This window comes from Fundulus heteroclitus, chromosome 21 (genome assembly GCF_011125445.2).
Source record: "Fundulus heteroclitus isolate FHET01 chromosome 21, MU-UCD_Fhet_4.1, whole genome shotgun sequence".
Taxonomy (NCBI): Eukaryota; Metazoa; Chordata; class Actinopteri; order Cyprinodontiformes; family Fundulidae; genus Fundulus; species Fundulus heteroclitus.
Window position 1 is genome coordinate 38,950,694 of NC_046381.1, and position 22,283 is coordinate 38,972,976.

The 22,283-nt window shown below is 43.8% G+C and overlaps 3 protein-coding genes and 1 long non-coding RNA gene across 5 annotated transcripts in view; 1 reads left to right on the forward strand and 3 right to left on the reverse strand.

The window, feature by feature from the left end:
* dipk1c (divergent protein kinase domain 1C) overlaps positions 1–1,222 on the reverse strand; it is a 39,226-nt gene extending 38,004 nt beyond the window's left edge. Inside the window, exon 1 of one of the 2 annotated variants that reach the window (XM_012857661.3) lies at positions 612–1,222. The gene's annotated coding sequence lies outside the window, so the exon portion shown is untranslated. The remainder of the gene's footprint in view (positions 1–611) is intronic. The other variant, XM_012857660.3, reaches the window with a different exon arrangement.
* A 66-nt stretch (positions 1,223–1,288) lies between these two features.
* On the forward strand, positions 1,289–6,420 carry LOC118556816. Its single transcript, XR_004927390.1, has 2 exons — positions 1,289–1,705; positions 6,122–6,420. It is a non-coding gene; the product is annotated as an uncharacterized LOC118556816 (long non-coding RNA).
* Positions 6,421–7,387: 967 nt separating this feature from the next.
* Positions 7,388–13,496, reverse strand: tubb6 (tubulin, beta 6 class V). The gene is made up of 6 exons (XM_036125544.1): positions 13,375–13,496; positions 11,136–11,244; positions 10,945–11,055; positions 10,615–10,730; positions 8,422–8,550; positions 7,388–8,310 (listed from the first exon to the last, which is right to left on the reverse strand). The coding sequence occupies exons 1-6, from the start codon at positions 13,429–13,431 to the stop codon at positions 7,495–7,497; spliced, it is 1,338 nt and encodes a 445-aa protein (XP_035981437.1). The 5' UTR covers positions 13,432–13,496; the 3' UTR covers positions 7,388–7,494.
* A 1,721-nt stretch (positions 13,497–15,217) lies between these two features.
* cidea (cell death inducing DFFA like effector a) lies at positions 15,218–20,425 on the reverse strand. The gene is made up of 5 exons (XM_036125694.1): positions 20,256–20,425; positions 16,721–16,859; positions 16,408–16,563; positions 15,781–15,953; positions 15,218–15,577 (listed from the first exon to the last, which is right to left on the reverse strand). Exons 1-5 carry the CDS (start codon positions 20,321–20,323, stop codon positions 15,469–15,471), a joined length of 645 nt encoding a protein of 214 aa, XP_035981587.1. The 5' UTR covers positions 20,324–20,425; the 3' UTR covers positions 15,218–15,468.
* Between the last annotated feature and the right edge of the window lie 1,858 nt (positions 20,426–22,283).

Below are 22,283 nucleotides of genomic sequence, written 5' to 3' on the forward strand. Positions count from 1 at the left end.
CTAGTTGCAGCAAAATGCTGCACGGCAGGAACAGAATAACTGGACTTGTAAAAAAAAGAACAAATGTGCAGAAAACATGACTAAAGAATGCATTAAAATAAAAGAAATAAAAATATGTGAAAACAGAAAGAATTAAGGTATCAAGCCCTGTTAAATTAAAAGGCCAAGCAGTAGAGCTGGGTCTTTAAAAGCACCGTATGGGTCTGGAGGTTCTGAGCAGCTCCTGCATGGACCGTAGATTATTCAACATTTTGCTTTTCTTGTTTCTTTTTGGGCTGACTGAGCGACTCTGATGGCAGAAAGTCAGAACTTTGCTTCTGCTGCAGCTTTCTGGAGTCCTGCAGAAGTTCTGCAGAAGTTCTGCAGATCTCCTGCAGCTCCAGCAGGTTGTCCCTCTCAGCTCCGTCAGTCTGGTCTGACAGCGACGAGTCGAGCTTCTCGTCTCATTTTTAGAGTTTCTGCCTCTGAAGCAGCGAGGAAAGCTGAAGTCTGAAGCCTGTCTCTCATGTTTCAGCTCATAAACCGAAGGAAGCACAAACTACGACACGTTTGTGTGGAAATATTTACCTTTGAATGAATTGTGGGAATAATGTGAGGAGCTGTTTCCTTACCGTTCAGTAAACTGGAAACAGGTGTTGACATGTTTCCAGGCTCCCAAATGCTCCTCAGATGCTTTCTGCTCCCAAAACGATGAAACCTCCACAGCCAGAACGGCTGAAGCTTGATTCTTACAGGAAAGCTTTTAGTTTTCTGATGGATCCAGAAGGAAAGTCCAGACTCAGATTCCAGGTGGAGGAGATGCTGCCAAAACTTTTCTCCTGGTTTCTCTAAACCTCTGATGATTCCACAGATTCAGAATAAAACCTCTGATGGTGACCGGATCCTTCAGCTGCTGAGGTTCAGCTCCGGCTGCGTGGATCAGGAATAACTGCTGGGAATCCTGCCAGCATCCTGGAAGCTTGCTCTGTCTCTGAGGAGTTACCTCTGCAGCAGCTCAGCCCGACCTGTGAGGAACCAGGACTGCTCCTTCCAGCTGGACCTCCTAACTGCCTCCCATGGTTCTGGGTCACCTCTCCCTTTGTGACCCGGAGCGTAATGCGAGCCGGGCTGGATCCTGACCCGGGCAGCAGCAGGAGGAGCAGGTCTCCTCAGCCAGAGAGATGCAGCTCTGAGGAGCCCAGCAGAACCGTCAGGCAGCCTGAGAGGCTCCGGGCGGAGAGTGGTGTTCCTCCTGTTCCTCCTCCTCCTGGTCTGACGCTCCACGCTGGGAGAGAGAGAGAGAGAGAGAGAGGGAGAGAGGGAGGGAGAGGGAGGGAGGTGTGTGTCGCGCTCAGGCTTGTTCCTGCAGCCTCATTCCTGCCTCTTCCTCTCTGTTTGTTCCCTTCACTGCAGCAACCAGAACCTGATCCGCTCTGCAGCTTCAGGGGATTCAGTCCCTGCTGCAGCAGAAACCAGCGTCTGCATGAAGTTTCAGGGTGTTTTCACACGAAGGAGGGACACCGCCTCCTTTGAAATAACCCCACCATCATGGCAGCAGCTCCCACAGAGGAGCAGCTCAGAGCGGACAGCCCGTCGCTGAAAGAACCAACAAAGTTCTGCAAAGATCAGCAGAGGACGGTCCATGGGGCTGAGATGCCTTCAGGGCTGAGAGACGCTTTGAAATCTGCTCTGATGAGAGAACGGGAGAGGAAGAGGAGAAGAAGAGGTGAGGAAGAGGCAGAATCAGTGAGAATTACACTGATACTAAAGCTCAATCTAATGGTTTTATCCACCAGGGGAAAAAAACAACAAATAAAAACCCAGAACCAGATCAGCCAAAAGCAAACATGAACTTTTATTTGAATTTTCCTGCTGCTGGTGAATAAATGAAGCAGAAAATTAACGTTGATGATTCTCTAACATCATGAAGAGCTTAGTAACACTTTACTGCCTGATCCAGCTAATTGTAAAGAAACGTTTTTTAAAAAGAAAATCTTTTTTGGTTGCTTTTAAAAAGAAAAAAAACAAGACATCAGGTTTACAGATTTTCTTCATCATTTTCCTCATGTTTCTGCATTTTTATATGCGATGTGTAAATTATATTCATTTGCAGGTTTCAACTGGCTTGTTCAGGAACATACGGACTTTGTTGAAGAGGTGGAGGTCTCAGAAATGTGGGATAATATCAAAACAGCGTATTTATTAAAAAATAAATAAATAAAAACTTTGAATAACCAGAGGTGATTGCTGGTGTTGGATGGGATGATAAATCACAGGAAGTTGTTGCAGTAATCAGGGACATGATCAACGTGTAGAGTTGAATGTTTATTGATGGAAAGTGGAGATAACTGATGGTTTATAGAGGGAAAACTGCAGATTGTGAAGGTTTACTCCATGTGGATCTCAGCAGACGTGGAAGTCATGGTGGTGAAATACGGTCAGTAAAATATAAAGGAGGAAAAGTCAGGTTAACAAGCACAGAGCCCTGAGGAACGCCCTGAGACAGAAGCAGCAGGAGGAGGATCTCTGTTACTGCTCAGTCTAAACCAACTAAAATCAGCATATTAAGGCGTTATTTGGTTAGATTTGGCATTTTAACCTCGTTACAGCAGATCTAGTCATGATGTCACCAGAGCAGTTTGTCACAGCAGGAAGTTCTGGCAACATTTCTGCAGCCTGAACAAATAAAATGACTGATATACGAGAGTCTGGAGGTGAAACTCCAATAAAAACAGCAGAGATGCTCATTGCATTTTATTTTCTCAGTAAATAATTAGTTTATTTGGTGAATAACTAATTAAAGCTCCTCTCTGAAGGGTCGATGTGGGGTTTATATTTTCACTCTGTAGCTGTAAACTTCTCGTTTCTCCTCCAGCAGCTCCTCTCCGCCTCCTTCTCTCCTTTTGCTGAGCAGACCAACATCCGTCTGCTCCTCAGATGATAGAGAGGCTCCTCTGAGTCCTGAAGGCTGGAAATGAGATCAGCTCACAGTTTCTTATTAAACATTTACTCCAGTTTAGCTTTTTTCAGCATCGGCAGCAAGAAACTGAACAAAACGGCGGTTCTGGAGAGGAGAAGAAAAATGGTTCGTTTAACGTCTCTGAAATGAAAGTTCTCAGAAAACCAAGGTTAGCTTCTGAGCTCCTCTGCCATGTTTTACTGTGAGGGAGAAAGTGAGAAGTGCTCTGATTCTGTGAGGGAGATAAAATCCTGCTCTGTCAGTCACACTGGGCTGTCTTTGGGGTTTAGAAAGGTTTAAGAAAGGAAATGGGAGCCAAACGACTTCCAGAAAGCCTGGAAAACCACAGATAAGCATCTGTTTAGAAGATTAAAGGAGAGTCAGTCTGCCTGGAAGGGAAACGAGGCTCAAACTGGTTTTAACTGAGAGGTTTTCAGCGTTTTTATCAAAGCAGTCTGGTTATTTTAGGCTCATCACCAGCAGAGGAGATCAGATGAAGCAGATTCCTGCAGAGACCCAGAAGCTCGGCTGTGACACACAAACCCTTCAGGACGGTTCTGTTGATGCTATAAAAGCTTCACCCCCCCCCCACCCCCCTGCAGCCTCTCTGACCCGTGATGGCCAATTAAATCCTGCAGCCTGTAACCGACCCCCTCGTTAAATCCCCCCCCCCCCCCCATGCAGCCAATTACCCGCGCCGGCTCGTTAGTGGAGCCTTTTACCCTTGAGGTATGTTAAACAGCTGAAGGAGGTGCTGACCCGGGACTTCATGGACAGCTGCTGTCAGGACAGAGCCCGGTTCTGTTCTGGTTCTGTTAGAGGAAGTGGGTCCATCTATAAACATGAGCTCCTACCAGCACAGCTGCATCCGTCACCATTTCAGCTGTTCACAGCGTGGAGCTCGTTTAGAATCACACTAAACTCAGAGATTTAAAGTTTGGAAACCAGAAACTCCTCAGAAAATGACTGAAGACCATCAGAGACGATTCTAGTCCAGAAATGTGTCTCTGTAGACCAGCAGGTCCATGTTCCGCCCTCAGAACCGGGTCTGGGCTCCATTAGCATGAATCAGTGCAGCGTGGATTTGATCAGCCTGAGGTTCCGTTCAGGTGTTCTGGAAGCCCAGCTTACCTTTATAGCCACCTTCAGCTCATCTTCATCATTGGTTCTGGTGTCTCTCATCTTCCTCTTGACTCCATGGATTCTATGCACTGTTTAGGTCTGGTACCAGGTCCAGTAAAGTGTTGAATGGTACCGGGTCCTGCTGTAACTGGAACCAGCATCTCCATAAAGCTCGGCAGCAGGGGGAAGAAGCTCTAAAATGTTTGGGTCAAACTCTTCGCTTCACAATCCTCTGAAGGCTTCTCCTGCTCCTAGAAGACTTTTTCCTTCCACTAAACTTTCCACCAGTGACCTTTGGTGGCTTAGCCTCATGGTGGAGGTTCATCAGTGGCTTCTAGTAGAACATTTCTGGATTAATAAATATTTTTGTTGTTGGTCTGTTGGGATATTTAAATTTCTCAAAGAAACCTTTAGGGTTTTGATTCAAGTCAGAATCATATAAATTAACAGAAATTAAAAACTTCACATATAATCACTTTATGCTGAATAATAAAAGATGACATTACTGAAATAGATAAACTTTTGGATCATATGTTATTGTGAGTCTGAAGTTCTCCTGAGCAGAGTTAAACTTTTTCCGCCAATCAGACCCAACAGGAAAAGGTTCTTGTGTTGCAGCGCCTCCTGGTGGATCTGCGTAGCATTACAGAAGGTAAAAAATAAACATAGAAAAAGATATCTGATTTTACTTTTTTCTCCTGAGTGCCTATAGGAGAGAGCTTCACTTTCATTTCAGAGTAATTATTACTGTTAGTTTGGTGTGAAACTTTAAAAATGCTTCTAACAGTTTCCCTCAGAGAAGAAGGCTGTTTCTAAACCCCAGCTTTAATTCAACCTGTATTTAAATGCAGTTTTTCACTTAGATTTTTCCCTAACAGAGAAACTCAGAGTAAACACATAATTTAACCTCCAGGTCATCATCTTTAAAACTCACCTGCAGCCTTCAGGCAGCTTTAAACTGAACCACGTTTCTGCAGGAGTAAAAATGTGCAGGAGAAAACATGGTTTTCATGGAAAGTTACAAAAAGTTGACCTTAAAACTTTTTAAATGTGCTTCAGTCATCTGCTGCTGAAGAAGTTAACTTTGTTTCCAGCGGCCTGAGCGTCTTTAACCTGCATGTTTAATTATTTTATTTAACCTGCATGTTTAGACGGTTCATGGTGTCCAGTCTGGTAGGAAACATATAAACCAGCTCCTGTAGAATAAACTGGAGCAATTACACTTAAACTACAGAGGATTTCCCATCAGAAACAAATAAACAGATCAGATACTAACTGGTTTCCAGCTAGTTGTAAAAGCAAATATCTGCTTCAGTTTTGTTAATATTTTTTAGTCATAATTTAAATAAACCAGATTCAGCTTGTTTCAAACATTTAGTACCTGCTTATCTAAACCGAATCCAGGTTGGCAGAAATTATTTCTTAGTTTACTAGTTTTCACATTTTCTTCTATCTCAACTCCTTTAAATGTTAAACTAAGGACTGATTTATCTTTTATGCCAGATTGCTCTAAGAAATATATAAACGTGTCTTTATATATGCTAAGCAGTGTAAATTTCCCAGTCAGAGGTAAATTAAATTAATCCAGCCTGTTTTATGATGTGTCATTCCCAGTTATGGCCGCTAGGGGTCCCTGAAGGCCCCCCACTTTGTTGTTTCTCCTTGAATTAAATGTTTGTTCCCGCATTGCCTCTTTTTTAGCAGTATTGAACCAGCAACCTGTGAGGCCTCTCCAGGACCCTGTAGTTCACCACTGATCATTTATTTTTTGGTTAATCTTTATTGGCTTCTCCACATTCCAGCTTCTGGTGAAACTAAAGGATTTTTGTTAGAATCCAGATGCCAGTTATGGATATTCTCATAATAAGGAACATATTTAGACTCATTCTTTTTTTAAATCTTAATTTTAAGTCTTTAAACAGACTCCAGATCTGCTGCAGGGATTCAGTCGGTTTAAACCAAACAGGAAGTCAAATTTTTTTTACTAATTGCTCTTAAATTGATCAGTTTTCCAGTATTGTTCCTGAAAACAAACATTTTTGTCTCCTAACGTCCATTCAGGGTCTCCATCAGCATCAAACAGCAGCAGCAGAAGGACCTGGGCGTTAACCAGAACCTTCAGCCTGAAACGCTGCAGGAACAGAGATCCACAGAGCCGAGCGTTTTTGTCCTGCACAGCGACGGCCGATAATCCTCCACACAAACAGAACTGCTGGGAAATCAAGTCTGCCGCTGCTGATGGAGCAGAACCGGCTCATCTGGCTGAGCAGGGAGGAGAATTCAGCTGACTGCAAGCTTTAACATAAAGAGACAATAATAAACTTCTAAAGGCAAAAACCTGAAGTTTTGTTGAAATAAATCCAGAAATTATTAATCAAAAGCATGTCAGTGTCTCCCTGCCTAATGAGCTTAACTGCTGGGGGAACTTTCTAGACAAGGCAACATCGTTTAGGCAGATCTGGAAAAAAATGTGTTTCATTTATAGGAAGCTGAGCTGCTGGAGCAGTAAAATAAAATTAGACTGAATCTATGTAAAATAATCATAAACAGAAGAGTTAAAGGCTTTTATAGAGTGTCCAGTTGGAAGAAATGTGCTTTAATGCACCAGAGAAAAAGCCAAATACGTTTGGGTGATTTACAGTTTTAATATGATCGTTTTAGTTTAACTGTGATTTATGAACTGTTACTATTTTATATTTAGTATTTTACCAAGACTTATTTTATTAATGATTGAATACGTAGTGCAGTGCAGCTGATCCTTGTCTCCAAGGCAAATTTCTCTCAAGGGAGAATAATACAAATACTTTGACTTAAATTAGAAAATGCAAATGTTTAATTACATAAATAGATTTGTTAAAGTAGAAAAACTAAAGTAACCCTGCAGCACAATTTCATCGCCTCCATTCCTGCAAGTGGTGCTGAAACGCCGTCCTCACCAGGAAACAACTCGTCTTTATCTTTTAAGTTTCTTTACATGTTTCATGACTTCATTTTATTGCATGTTGGACAAAATAATCACCCGTCTGCACCGTTAACTTCAAAACTAACTGTTCAAAGTCACTATAGTCATCTCTGGTTTAAAGATTTTATATGTAATTTGTATTTCTAAGATGTTTTTTTTATTGAAGGTACAGAAAAAAATTAAGGTTTGTTGTTAGTTTTCCTAATTTCAACATCTGTGGGAATAAATCATGAAACGGACTAAAGTTGGTTGTTGCACAGAAAAGTTTGGTCTGGATTACAGAACTAAATCCTTTCAGATCTTCTTTTCAATGATTTCATGAACAACAAACTTATTTAATCTAGAATCATCCAGATGTCCAGAAATCACAGGTGGAAATGGTTTTATTCTGAAAGGCGGTCTTAACTCACTGAAATCATCAAAGACTAACATGAACATTTCACTCCAGCAGCAGTTCTGGCTTTTCGTGTCCTTACTCGTCGACTTCATCCTCGTCCTCAAAGTTGTCGTCGCCGTCGTTGGCCGTGGCCTCCTGGTACTGCTGGTACTCGGACACCAGGTCGTTCATGTTGCTCTCCGCCTCCGTGAACTCCATCTCGTCCATGCCTTCTCCCGTGAACCAGTGCAGGAAGGCCTTCCGCCGGAACATGGCCGAGAACTGCTCCGAGATGCGCTTGAAGAGCTCCTGGATGGCCGTGCTGTTTCCGATGAAGGTGGCGGCCATCTTGAGCCCGCGGGGGGCGATGTCGCACACGGCCACCTTCACGTTGTTGGGGATCCACTCCACGAAGTAGCTGCTGTTCTTGTTCTGGATGTTCAGCATCTGCTCGTCCACCTCCTTCATGGACATGGGCCCGCGGAAGACGGCGGCCACCGTCAGGTAGCGGCCGTGGCGCGGGTCGCACGCCGCCATCATGTTGCGGGCGTCGAACATCTGCTGGGTGAGCTCGGGAACGGTGAGGGCGCGGTACTGCTGGCTGCCCCGCGCCGTCAGAGGGGCGAAGCCCGGCATGAAGAAGTGCAGCCTGGGGAAGGGCACCATGTTGACGGCCAGCTTGCGCAGGTCTGCGTTGAGCTGGCCGGGGAAACGCAGCGAGGTGGTGACGCCGCTCATGGTGGCCGACACCAGGTGGTTGAGGTCGCCGTAGGTGGGGGTGGTGAGCTTCAGCGTGCGGAAGCAGATGTCGTACAGCGCCTCGTTGTCGATGCAGTAGGTCTCATCGGTGTTCTCCACCAGCTGGTGGACGGAGAGGGTGGCGTTGTACGGCTCCACCACCGTATCAGAAACCTGCAGGATGACAGGGGGGGTGATGACGGGGGGACGACAGGGGGGCGAGGCATCAGAGCAGAGGAAATAAAAACAGGGGAAGGTTTCAGCTACGTGGATCAGGTGCTGCACCTTAGGAGAGGGCATTACGCTGAAGGTGTTCATGATGCGGTCGGGATACTCCTCCCGGATCTTACTGATCAGCAGGGTCCCCATTCCAGAACCCGTCCCCCCTCCCAACGAGTGCGTCAACTGGAAGCCCTGCAGGAGAAACGACATCTTCAAGGAGACAGAAGGCTGCAGAGATGGAGTGAGATCAGTCCTGCAGGTTGGTAAAGTCAGCCAGAAAGCATCTGAACCAGACACCACAGTTCTGCTGTTATTTTTTCTCTTCATAGAAGGTACCCCTGGTCTGGCGTTCTGTTAGCTTAGGGTTAGCGTGTTAGAAAATGAATGATGGATGGTCTGGGCTATTTCTTTTTCCTCGCCATCAAGATCTCTCTCAACTGGCACCAGAAAACGCTATTATTGGGCTTTCTTCGTCTGGAAACAAATGTTAACAACCGTTTACGGGCGCAGCCAAAATGACGTGGTAAACTCGCTCAGCTGACAATACAGTGATCTGATTGGCTGAGCAGCAAAAATCGAATCACGTGACCTCTTGGACCGGAGCGCAACAGTTTTGAATTAGTGATATAGAAATAAAACTGAATTAAAACATTAAGCCGCTGTTCTTCAGGTCAAACTCATTTTGTCAGAGATCTTGGCACTAAACTGAATTTGGTCCTCTGAAGAAAAGCGCTATGACGGTTTTCTTTACATCATGGGATAATGGAAGTTCTTAAGGACGTTATGAACACAAATCAAAGCATTGATTAATGGACGCTTCTTAATGTGACATTTTCAGTTTCTGCAGTTGTCAGTATGAACTGGCAGCTACAGATCCTGATCCCAGTAAAAGGAGCACTTTGAACCAAAGAGAGCAGCATTATTACAAGTTGATAAACTTTTGTTTTATCCCCCAGCTTTTGGCTTTTGTGCTGAAAACTTATTTACTAGTCAAGAGACTCGCTTTTCTAAAGTCAAATATGAAACATCTACTTTGATAATTTTTCCTAATTTTGTGTTTTTTAAATATAATTTTATAACTGTTTATCAGTCATCAAAAAATAAAAAGCTGATTAAAAACATTTTACAGAAATGAAAAACATGATAGAATCATGCCATAAAAATATAAAAAGGGAGATTTTTCTTCCAACTGACTTGACCTGATTTTTCTTTGAAACTGATTTTCAAACAAAACTAATTTATTTAAAAACTGGACTGCCTGAACTTAAAAACTATTGTTTAAAATAAGTATTCTTTAATGTCCAGTATAAGTTAAATGTATCAATCTCAATATTCAAATATATTAGATAGATGGAGACACTTTGCAAATGAGCAAAGTTTTGAAATAATTGTTCCCAATGCCAACCTCTAGATGGCGGTAGAGCGCAATCTACAAGCGCAACCAGGCTGCAGTTAAGATAAGATAGGCTTCATTGATTAACGAGAAACAATAATGTAAATATGCAGCTATAGTTTACATGCTGTAAAAACTTAGTTATTTATAATGATTTCTATAACTTCTCCCAGCTGTCAGACCTTTTTACAGTCTAGATCTTTGTTCTCCAGACTTCCTGAAGGTCTTTCAGAGTTTTTAAATCAGAAAACTTTTACAACAACATGTGGATCCATGCAGCAGAGGGCAGAAGGAGAAGCTTTTCGTAGCCGAGGATAATCTCAGAGTCTCAGCTTCATCAGGAACAAAAACAGCAACGATCTGACAGGACATGAGAACCTCAGCATCCTTCAGTTAGTCACTGATGGACAAGTTCTCAGCAAACATCCCTTTGGAATCTATAAATGCTAGATTTAAAATTTAATTATTAGCTTCAGGATTTGCTTTATTGATTCAAATAAAATGGGAACATTAGCATTTTAGAGGCTGCTGGCAACTAACGCCAAAGGCTGCATGGGTCAGAAGGAAGTGGTTTATCACCCGGTCCTCCAATAATGACTTTACTGGAATCCATCTGGAGAGAAGCAGCCAAACGTCTAAAGGAAACCCTCAGAGAAACCTTCTGAAAGCCTGCAGAGCATCTGATTAGGATCACCAACAGATGACAGGAAAATCTGACAGCTTTGATGGTAAATATATTATCAAGTTCTGACTGAGTCACCTTTAAATCTAATAAGTAGAAAATGTGTTTTCTTGCTAAATAGAACCTCTGACCCGTTGCATCAGGCTAAAACCTTCTAGCAGTCAAAGCTGAGTGGTTTCACCTGCAGACAGTCGCAGTGCTCACACTCCTTCCTCACCACGTCCAGCACCGAGTCCATAAGCTCCGCCCCCTCCGTGTAGTGGCCTTTGGCCCAGTTGTTGCCAGCACCTGTCTGACCTGCAGGCAGAAGATGCTTTAGTGAAAGATGAAACCGCTGCATTTCTGAGCTCTGCTCCGTTTGCTGATCTGAGGCTCCTCCTGCAGACCGGATCAGAACAGATCTGAGGCTCCTCCTGCAGACCGGATCAGAACAGATCTGAGGCTCCTCCTGCAGACCGGATCAGAACAGATCTGAGGCTCCTCCTGCAGACCGGATCAGAACAAAACGCACCGAAGATGAAGTTGTCTGGTCTGAAGAGCTGGCCGAAGGCACCGGAGCGAACACTGTCCATGGTTCCTGGCTCCAGGTCCACCAGCACCGCCCGGGGGACGTATTTATGCGCTGCACACACAGATGGGGGGGGGTTATTTTAGACGGGGGGCTATAGTGGAGGCCTACAGGCCCGGTTCTGCAGAACTTACAGGACGCCTCGTTGTAGTAGACGTTGATCCTGTCCAGCTGCAGCGCCGAGTCGCCCACGTAGCTTCCAGCAGCATCGATGCCGTGTTCGTCACTGATCTCCTCCCAGAACTGCAGCAGAGACAAGAACCTTAGTGAGTGGAACCAGAACCACAGTCTGGACTGTCCCTTCACTGACTACTGATGCCTACTGAGCCCTTCAGTCCAAAAACACTTCTGACTGCATCAGACCTGCCATCTATTCCAGTGAATCAGAGGATCTGAGCTCCTGCAGGGATCAGAACCGGACCAGCAGCACCGACTGCTCTGCTCTGTGTCAGACTGACTCAGCAGCTCCTCAGGAGTCTGAAACAGATCCAGACGCTGAGCTAAAGCAGTGAAGAGAGTCCATGTTTGGACTTTCTGTGGTTCCTGTGAAGCATCTTTCATGATGTTTAGATAGAACTGAATGTTTCTCTGCTGCGGTTCTGTTGAATCTTCATCACGTTTTCTTCCTTTGATGGATTCAGGGTTGAAGAAAACCTGAAAGAAGCTTTAAGGATCTGTCATGTTTTAAACTGTTGCTGCAGAACCATGAGTTTATCTGGTTCTGACTCAAGGACCAGAGACACAGATATTTACCATCTCCCTGGGGGAAAAATCATTTGATTTTTATTTTACCGTAAGGTTTAGCATTTGAAATGTGGTCAGCTGTGTCGCCTCTCCAGAACCCATCTATCAGCCGGTTTCTCTAACATAGAAAGTACTCCTGGGTCAGTGCTGCTGTGCCTCTGCTCCGTCTTCTCTAACCCGCGGTGGGTCGGGAGTCGGGACAGATGACCGTTCACCATCTGGTTCTGGTTTATTCCTGCTAAAAGAGAGTTTTCCTCTCCACTGTCGCTACATGCATGCTTGGCATGAGGGATTGCTGCAAAGCCATCAATAAAATGCAAGAACCTGTCCATCGTTCCCCTCATCGTCCCTCAGTCTGTTCTCCTGCTTTCACAACATTTAGCTCAGACTGAGCAGCTTTCAGCTCTGATTGTTGCCTCAGATCTTCTCCGTGGTTCAGTTTCTGCTGCTCTCTGTGTTCCAGAGCATCTGGAAAAACTCTTAATTCTGTAAAACAAAACTTAAATGTTCATTTTGATTAGTTAGATTCATATTTTAGGAGATTACGTTTATTCAAATAACTCAGCTAAGAAACTATTTGCTCACGTTTAGTGTGTAAATTGAAAAATGATTAACAAAGAACAACTGGAGGAAAACTTTTATTTTAGTTCATTAAGAGGCCGGCCTGTGTTTAAATGACTAAAATGCTAAATAATTTCAAAGTTTAGTTTGAAGGCAGAGCTTCATTCAGTGTTTCCACACTTTGCTTCTTCAGCTGAAACAAAACAGTCTAATAAATATTAGCATCATTAAATCGCTGTACCGATCCGTTGTGGTGAAGAGAGAGCTGAGCCAAAAGGAGAAGCTCTCGATTTACCGGTCGATCTACGTTCCTACCCTCATCTATGGTCACGAGCTTTGGGTCGTGACCGAAAGAACGAGATCCCGGATCCAAGCGGCTGAAATGAGTTTTCTCCCTAGTGTGTCTGGGCTCTCCCTTAGAGATAGGGTGAGGAGCTCAGTCATCCGGGGAGGACTCAGAGTAGAGCCGCTGCTCCTCCACGTCGAGAGGAGCCAGTTGAGGTGGCTCGGGCATCTGGTCAGGATGCCTCCTGGACGCCTCCCTGGTGAGGTGTTCCGGGCACGTCCCACCAGGAGGAGGCCCAGGGGAAGACTCAGGACACGCTGGAGGGACTATGTCTCTCTGCTGGGAACGCCTTGGGATTCCTCCTGAGGAGGTGGCCCAAGTGGCCGGAGAGAGGGACGTCTGGGCCTCCCTACTGAAGCTGCTACCCCCACGACCCGACCCCGGATAAGCTGAAGACAACGGACGGACGGACGGAAATTAGTTTTATATACTTTCATTTTGTGATTTAAAGCTCAGTTTAATTTGCTCAGAAATTATTTTGACTTTTTCTTGTGTTAAAGTTTCCACGTGTTTCTGCTTCCTGAGGGAATCAGGACGTTTCAGTCCATTTGAGCCCGGTGGGTCAGAGACGCCCGAACCCAGCAGAACTCAGTCAGCGCCACAATAAAGTCACTGATGAGATAAATGACCTCACATGTTGGCATCTATCAGGCTAAAAGTTGTAAAACATGTGGTTAATTTTAATAAAAGTATTATGAACAGAAGTTAAAAGCGGTCCAAACCTTGGTTCCGATCTGGTTCCCGCACTGACCCGCCTGGATGTGAACTATTTCCCTCATTGCTCCTCAGCTTTCTCTCTTCTTCTCCAGAACTTCCTGCGCGTCTGCAGCTCCAGGCGCGTGGCCGCCGCCTTTTATCGTCTCCTCGCGCGTCCACGTGGCCACGCCCTGTGTCCGCGCGCGCGGTCGGGACGAGGCGCGCCCACGGGATTCCTGTCCCAGCTCGTCCCGGTCAGCAGGAAAAGACCCACTTTATGTCGGGTTAGAAAGTCCGAACAGAACCAGAACTTCCTGCTTCATGGAGGTGAGCAGCAGAACCAGAACCAGAACCAGTTTACCCGGGGCGTCCAGTTATGATCCTGACCGGTTCATTCTGACCCAAATCAGTTCAAACTTTCAGAACCAAAGAAGTCCAAACAGAGCCAGCTTTGTTTGGGCTGAAGTTTAAATTCCTGTTAAATTAATCTAAATCTGTTATAATTATATTTCTCCATCGTTTTAACCCTCAGTAGCTGGAGATGTTTCCTCAGTTCTCAGCAGCTTTTTGAATCCATGACAGCAGATTTATCTAACAGTGTTTTGAGCTGCAGACAGGCTGTCTACAGGATTGTCCATCATCCATGGAGAAACACGGTGGTGGCAGCATGAGGCTGTGGGATGGAGATGAACCAGGAACATCCTGGAGGAGAACCTGTTAGAGGCTGCAGGAGAACCTGAGACTGAGGTGGAGGTTCTCCTTCCAGCAGAACCAGCAGCCTGAGCTATAATGGGATGGTTTAGAATGGCCTAGTTAAAGTCCACTGAGAATCTGAGGCAAGACTTTAAAACTGATGTTCTCCTTCCAACCTGATTGAGCTGGAGATGTTTTCCAAAGCAGGATGGAGAACATGTTCAGTGTGTGGACGTCTAAAGCTGCAGGAGACAAACCCCAGAAGACGTGAAGCTGCAGAGAAAGGCGGTTCCACAGGTTCTGACCCAGAGGCTTAAAATATGCAAAGATTCTTTTTACCAGCAAAATCTGAAACTATTTATCACTTTTCTTCCTTTTTTCTTCCACTTTGTGTTTCTCCGCCACATTTAGCCCTGATGAGGTGTTATAGGATGGAGGAATTTAGCCATTAAACTTTAACATTTAGCACTTTCTTCACTTTTAGTGCATTTCCCCTCACAGTGGGACATGCTAAAAAAAAATGTTAAATTTGTTATATGTATATCTCATCACAGACAAATCATCAGAGAATATGCTAATTAATCATTTATTTTGTACAGGTTGGGGGTGTGGCCATGAGTTCAGCCTTTAAAGGGGCGTGGCTAATTTGCATATTTTCAGAAGCTTTGATACAAGATATATATTTATATCTAGATTTAAATGTTAGATTCAAGATATATATTTAAGACATTAACAAAAAGATACGCATAGATTTAAGATAATCATATATGATGTAGAAATATTTAACATTTATATTTAGCATTTCCAACTAAATGTCAGAAAAATGCACTAAATGTTAAAAAGTTTGCTAAATAACAAATGAGACTGAATTTTTTGCTACATTTTACACATTCAGCCTCCCATAATTGATGCTTTAATAAAATGTTTCTTGTGTGACGGTGACCTCAGAGGAAGGATAGCAGGAGCTGCATTCCTGCAGATGGAGGAGCGTTCAGCTGCTGCAGGATCAGTTTACGGCTCGCTGGGAGAAATAAACCAGGAGTTCATGTCTGTGGGAACAAAGATCCTCCTGCAGCCAACCAGCCTCACTCTGGCTCCTTTAAATCCCTTTACTTACAGTTTGGGCTGATGTGGAGGAAGAGTTTTAGTTTCTCAAGAACAAAACAGACAAAAACCTTTAAAAAAAAAACTTTATCTTTATTCATATTAATCAAAATGCCAAAGATGAAAGAACATATTTAGAAACGTTGATCTAATGCAGATCAGATCTAAAACCTCACATCCTCCTCATCTAGACCCTGAAGGTGGTTAAACAGCCTCAGTGGACATTAAAACAGTCTGAGGGCCCTGAGGACCAGGACCAGAACCAGAACCAGAACCAGGCCTGGTCCAGCCTCAGGGTGGCGCCGTCCTCCTCACTCTGGCCTCTAGGAGGCGTCCTTGTCGTCTGCGGTGAACTGCAGCAGCGAGGAGGACGTGCAGAGCAGCAGCTGGCCGGTGATTCTGGTCAGACAGGTGACGCAGCGCAGGACGGACCTGAACACACCGAGAGACGCGTCAGCTGGACCGGTACCAGAAGAATAGTCGACCCAATACTGCCGAGGCAGAACCCTGCTGAGGTTCACTGAGGAACAGGAAACGTTCACAGCAAACCGGCCATTTCTCTCCAGAGGAGTAGAGGCTGGGTTAAACCAGGGTTCTGACCCACAGGAACCAGAACCAGAACCTGCTGGACCCACCTGAGCACCTGCTTGACTCTGGTGCACCTGAAGTCGTAGGACAGCGTGTAGACCTCGTACAGCGTGGCTCTGACCGTCAGGCAGCACAGGAAGTCTTTAGGGTGCACTTTGTAAAGGTCAAAGGTCACCTTGGCGACCCCTTTCTTCTTCGGCTCTCGGAAGCTCGGCAGGATCTGAAACATTCAGAAAACACATTTATTCATAAACCTGAAGTTTGCCATGATTTGGACCTGCTGCCACCTGCTGGAGGAACTGAGTACTGCAGGTTTCACTGTTTGGGTTTGTTTTCACAGCATTTAGGATAATAACTGTTCTCAGCTGGGGTCAAAGTCAAACCAGGCTCAGACCAGATCGTCTGAGGAACTCTGCCATCTGGGAGATGTTTTCCGTAGAGCTGCAGCTTCTCTGCTGCAGAGGAAGGAAGTCCAGGTGGTGCAGGTTCAGAGTCCAGGGAGGAACCAGAACTTTTACACTGGGTCTCAGAAAGGCCTTAAGAACCCCCAGCATGTGGAAGAAGGATGTTTATGAAGTTCAGCAGACGGATCATGGAAGCTCTGAAGGTCAACCATCAGCCCAACGTGAAGTGTTGCGTTTCAGAGGTTCTGGTCCACCTGCTGCTGTCCTCACCTTGCTGTGGCTCCACATCTCTCCTGCATCCAGGACCATCAGCGGCGTGCTGCTGGGCAGCGACTGGAAGAAGTCCTCTGAGTCCACCACGGTGCCGTCCTCCTCCAGGACCAGCGTCAGCAGGCTGCAGCAGGACATCATGAAGACGCTCGCCGCCTGGGAGGCGTGAAAGAGAAGAGGGCCGTGAATGTGACGCTCAGAGGCGCGGCCCCTCCTCAGAGGCGCGGCCCCTCCTCAGAGGCGCGGCCCCTCCTCAGAGGCGCGGCTCCTCCTCAGAGGCGCGGCTCCTCCTCAGAGGAACCTCCATCTTCACCTGCTCCAGCAGCTCAGGACGCGTCGCCGCCACCAGACTCCGGCGCCGCCGCCGGCTGTGGGTGCAGACCTTATAGCAGCGAGGCTGGGGGGCCGGCAGGATGTGGCGAGAGATGGTGGTCTGCACCGTCGACACCGACCTGGAGGGAGGGGGGGGGGGGCGTAGTTAGGTGGAGCAGAAAGGTGGAGATCCAGGAAGCAGCAAACGGTTCTGACTAGAAAAACTGTTCAGGTTCTGTTTGTTTACCAACTCACTGAAACTGAAGAATTCTAGAAAACAGCCAATAAATTCCTAAAGACTCTAAAGCAGATGGACAGAAATATTTATTAATAAAGCAGAAAACTCAGACTTCAGCTCTGAAAGGCTCAAATGTTGCCTTTAGACCAGGGGAGTCCAAACTTTATGTCAGGTGGGAAGAGAAAACATAATTTTAAATAAAAAATTGAATTACCCCTGACTATACAGAGCTTTTTAACCTGCTCCAGAAAGTATTATGCAATATTTTACATAAATTAGTCAGATTTTCTGAAGGAAAGAGAGGCGTAACTTTTAGGGAAATGTGCCTCATTAAATGATGGTCATTCAGTTTATAAACTGCTTTGCTAACTGAATGATTCTCAGTTATTCTTTAATCTAATTTTTATTTATTCTCAGCATTAAAACAGGATTTGGGTCAGTCTATCTTTGAAACCACTTGCTGTACCTAAACAATTTTAATAAAATAGTTAAAGGCAGATTTTTGTGAACCAAAGCTGCTTTTGAGTAAAAGTGATTGAACAAATGTTATGGTAGTCTCTATGAAGTTAAAATAATGCCAGAGATGTGGTAATTAAAAGATAAATACTTTGTTTTATACCCAACATGTTCAACTGCATGAAGATTTTAACTTGGCTGTAATTATTTTCCTCCAACTAAAAATAAAAAGGATCCGTCTAGATCAGCTACCAGGGCTTTTTGGCCAATTGCAGTTGGGGGGGGGGGGGGTACACAGAATCAGTCCAGGGGCCACAAATGGCCCCCGGGCCCCACATTGGACACCCCTGCTTTAGACAGATGGATCTACAGCTACAATAGAAAACATTTATTCCTGTTTTAAGTTATTTTACTCAAACATCTCAACTACAGACACTCCTGTTCTGCTGTCAGCATCTTTAATCCGTCATCTGGTTTCTGTCTCATTTCTAGAGGCTTTAATATTTTACCTTTGGTTTAATTTACCATTTTATTTCCTACAATAACAACATAGTTACAATTTAGCTCTTTGGAGCCCAGGAGAACACTGCCCATGGTGACTAGAGAATTTATCAAACCTTTAAGTCTGGTTTTCTCTGTGAACCTAAAAGCTCATGATGTGTAAAGTTTTTAGCAGATCCTGAGTCTCAGGTTTGAAGCGTCTGAGCTAAAGTTGGAAAAAAGAAAAAACCTTTTTAAAAGGAGGAAGTCATTTAGAAATAATTTAAAGCTTTAATTTAAAGGAGAAATAAGGAGCAGCAGGTGCTGAAGTCTCACTAACAGGATTAAAAAAGATCTTTAAGTCAAAAATGAAAAGAACCCCCCCCCCCCCCCCCCCCCCCCAGGTCAATGTGTTAACTTGCTACAGATGAACATTGTTTTTACATGTGTGATACAACCTTTAGTCTTGATAAAAATAGCAGAAAAGATGTATTGATGTTTGTTCTGAGGGGAACGTCTCACCAGGGACAGATTTCCACAGACTGACTGTTAATCAGCATCGCCTGTTTTGAGATAAACTCATCTAAAAATGTCCTGAACTGGGATCATTGTTCATTCATCACAGAGAAAGACTATATCTGGACCTCCTTCAGAATCAGAACCAGCTGTAATCTCCAGGAGGCTGGTGCCGTGCACTGGCTGAGGTTCTGGTGGAGGATGTCTGGGTGGTGCTGAAAGCTGAGCTGAAGGTTCTGAAATGCTTCAACAATAAATCCATCACAGATCTGCATCAGATGCTTTCAGGACCAGGAGGATAAACGTTCTGGGCTTCAGTTCATTTAAAGGAACCAATGGATCTACTGATCCAAACCCAAGGCTGATCCAGACTTCACAGGTTCTTCTGGATCGTTTCCTGGTTTAACCCAAAAGATGTTTTAACGAGCTGAGAGCTGGAAAAGCTGCTTCCACAAACTGCTGCAGCAGCAGGTGGATTCAGACCCAGTTTATGGTTCGGATCAGTGAGTTCAGAGGTCTGCTGGTTCTGGTTCTGCTCATGTCTGAGGTCCGATGAAGAGCAAAGGGAATCAGAACCTCCTTTCTATAAAACGTAAAGGAGGTTTTAGTCGTCTCTGCAGGATTCTGTTGAGTGACAGGAGCAGACAGCCTGGTTTAGCAACCAGAGACCATTTAAACCTGAAACCCAACCAGATCCAATCAGAACCAGAACCAGGGATCCCAGCAGCTTCAGTTCAGGTCTTAGTTTACACAACAGAAAACCTTTCAGTCTGATGTTCAGATGAATATTTCTATATCGCTGGAGAAAATTAAAAAATCTGGGTTCAGTAAAGATCACAAAAGGTCATTTTATTTTGAAAATAAGCCAAGCCCCAACCATTTGTTCCTCATTTTCTCCAAAACAAGCACATTGTTTTTTGAATATTAGATTGTCACATAAAATAAAGTTTAAAATTGATCCAATCCCCCCCCTCCCCATGAAAACAGGCCTGCCCTGACTGAGCCGAGGGATTTAAACTACAGACCTGAGCCTCTGCAGTTATTAGAGGATAATCCCTGACATGCCGCCTCATGGTCAGAGCTGAACAATAATGAACTTTTCCCCTGAGGATAAAATCCAGCAGAAGTATTTCTGACTCCTCAGAGGATTTTCTGGACGTTTCTGAACAAATAGAAGCTTTTCTGAGTTAGAACAGCTAAATAAAATATAATTTAAAAAGATGTTGATTGGATGTATTTCTATTAAATTCTATGTAAAACACTGAAGGACAACAAAGTGATGTTTTAAAACATTTTATAAGATATATTTAATTATTGACCCATTTTATGCTACCTTGTATTCCTGTTTAATTTATCACGACTTTACAAAAGAAAGTCCAGAATTATTCATACCTCTGGCAGACTTAAAGTAATCTTTTAATTCAACCTGCAGGTTTCTTCTTACTGGTTTCAATATAAATATTAATATTTATTTTAACCCAGCATGAGTCCTGGCCTGAGTCTGATAGAGAATCTGTGGGGGAGCTGAAGATCAGGGTGATGATGAGGAGGAGATCTTCTAAATATTTTTCCTTTTATTATTGAGAAAAGGTAGAAATCTGAAGAACTACAAAGTTTCTTCCAGAATCGGATCAGTTCTGCGGGATTTACCCCCTCCCCCCAAAAAACAAAAATAAAGATTAGTTTCTACACAAAGTCCCCAGGAGGAGAACTTTAAGGCCAAACTGCTCACATTCACCTCTGATACCTGCTAAACTTTAAGATAAAAATATTTTATCTGTTTCCTCTGAGCTGGATGACAGAGAATCATTAATTATCTTTAATTAGTTCCTAATTAGCTCCTCACCTCTTCAAGGTCTCCGGCAGCAGCGTCTTGGCGTAATTAACTCCGGACTGGATGGACAGCGGAGCCATTCTGATGGTCTGTGGGTCAGAAACCCGGAGAAGGAGCAGGTCGGTACCGGGAAGCTGCTTCTAGCTGCAGAACCGCCTGTCTGGATCGGTTCACCTGCACAGCAGAACACACGGACTCTTTAAGAACAATGGCGGCCTCTGATTGGTCATGGGCCAGCCCTGAAACCCCGCCCAAAGCTTTAGTGACCAATAACCGCCCATAGGGGTCAGTCATGAGCCAACGATGTGAAAATGAAGGTGCAGGAAGGGATTTACCTGCAACAACAGAGAAAGTCTGAATTAATGATGCTTTCATGTCGATTCTATTTGGTTAGGAAAATATTTTAGGAAAAAGGCAAAAAGACAATAAACACAAAAGTCCAACATTAAAGCTGAACCTGGCAAAGTTAAAGAAATGTGTCCAGAATATTCCATCAATTTATTAATTTTGTCACATTTCATCCACAAACCTAAACGCATTTTAGCAGGATTTTGTATGAAACCCATCAAGAAGTAAAGGTGAATTACTAAATGGAAAAAGCACATTCTGTCTATTTTTTCCAAATAAAAAAAGTCCAAAAGAGTGGTAAACATATTTATTGAGCCTTTCTCCGCAGGTCCAGCTGCAGGTTGACTCCACCAGGTTTTAACATCTGAATGTTTTCTCCATTCTTCTTTATAAATCTCAGAGATCTGGATCTCAGAGAATAGACTTTAAAATCCTTCTGTTAGTCTATAAATCCCTGAATTAGCACCTAAATCCATCACAGACTTGTTATCAGGGCATCAACCCTCCAGACCACTCAGGTCTTCTGGCTCCAGCCTGCTCTGCAGAACCAGAACCAGAACCAGAACCAGACATGGAGAAGCAGCATTTAGTTCCTATGCTCCACTGATCTGGAACAAACAAGTTTGTTTAAGTTCCTTTAAATCAAGATAAAAAACACATCTGTTTAGGATTTAAATGTTAATGTTGAAGTTTGTAGTCCAACTTGTCTTGTTTATCTTGGTTTGCTGTTACTAGTTCACTGCAATGTGCTTTCCTCTATAATTTATTACAGATTTTAATATGTTTTTTTGTTCATGTTCAGCACTTTGAATCATGGTTACTGCAAAGTGCTTTATGAATCAACTCCTCTTGCCACAGAATCACGAAGACCAAGGAACACGGCAGACAGGTCAGGGAGAAAGTTCTGGAGAAGTTTAAAAGAGTTTAAAGACCTTTCAGGTCATTAGATGTTCAGATACCAAACAGTGAAGACCTTCATTTACAGGTGACTCGTCCAGAAGCTCCACATGACTTCTTTGGTCTCAGAAAGTTATTTCTGATACTTTCTGTGAAAGCAGACTGAAGAGATCAAGAAGTCCTACTAAAAGATTCAAAACAAAATCATGAAATAAGAAGATGAAGCAGTTGCTCAGTCCTGATGTAAACTCTGGGTTTATTTTAGCTCAACATTGCAGACGGTGGAGAAAGAGACCAGAGATGAGGCTACCTCCTCTCAGTGCTCCTGATGTAAGGAACCTTTAACGGGACTCTGGTCCAGATATCTAAGCAGCTTATAGGAGTTCAGCTGCTATTCTGATGTTTCACAATAAATGAGCTCCAAGATTAAAAAGTTTTATTTTGAATGGTTAAAGATGTCTAATGCTTCAAATGTAACATTTCAAAGAGAGAAAAAATAACTCATAGTAAAGTAAAGGTTGTTGCACAGAAGAATTTGATTTTTATACTTTGAGATACTCAACCTTCTGTCAGCGAAAGCCTCCTAAACTCAAACGATGAACCGATGATGACACAGAACAACCAAACCTTTGGTTTTCAGCAGCCTGTCATACAGACATGATCTGTGCATCATCCTTTGATTTCTTTCTTTTTTTTAATTAAATAACTACTATTAAATAACTAATATTGTTTGTTATTATTTCAACTTTTTTTCCTATTGAACAGAAGTTTTCCTCTCTACTTTCGCTACATGCT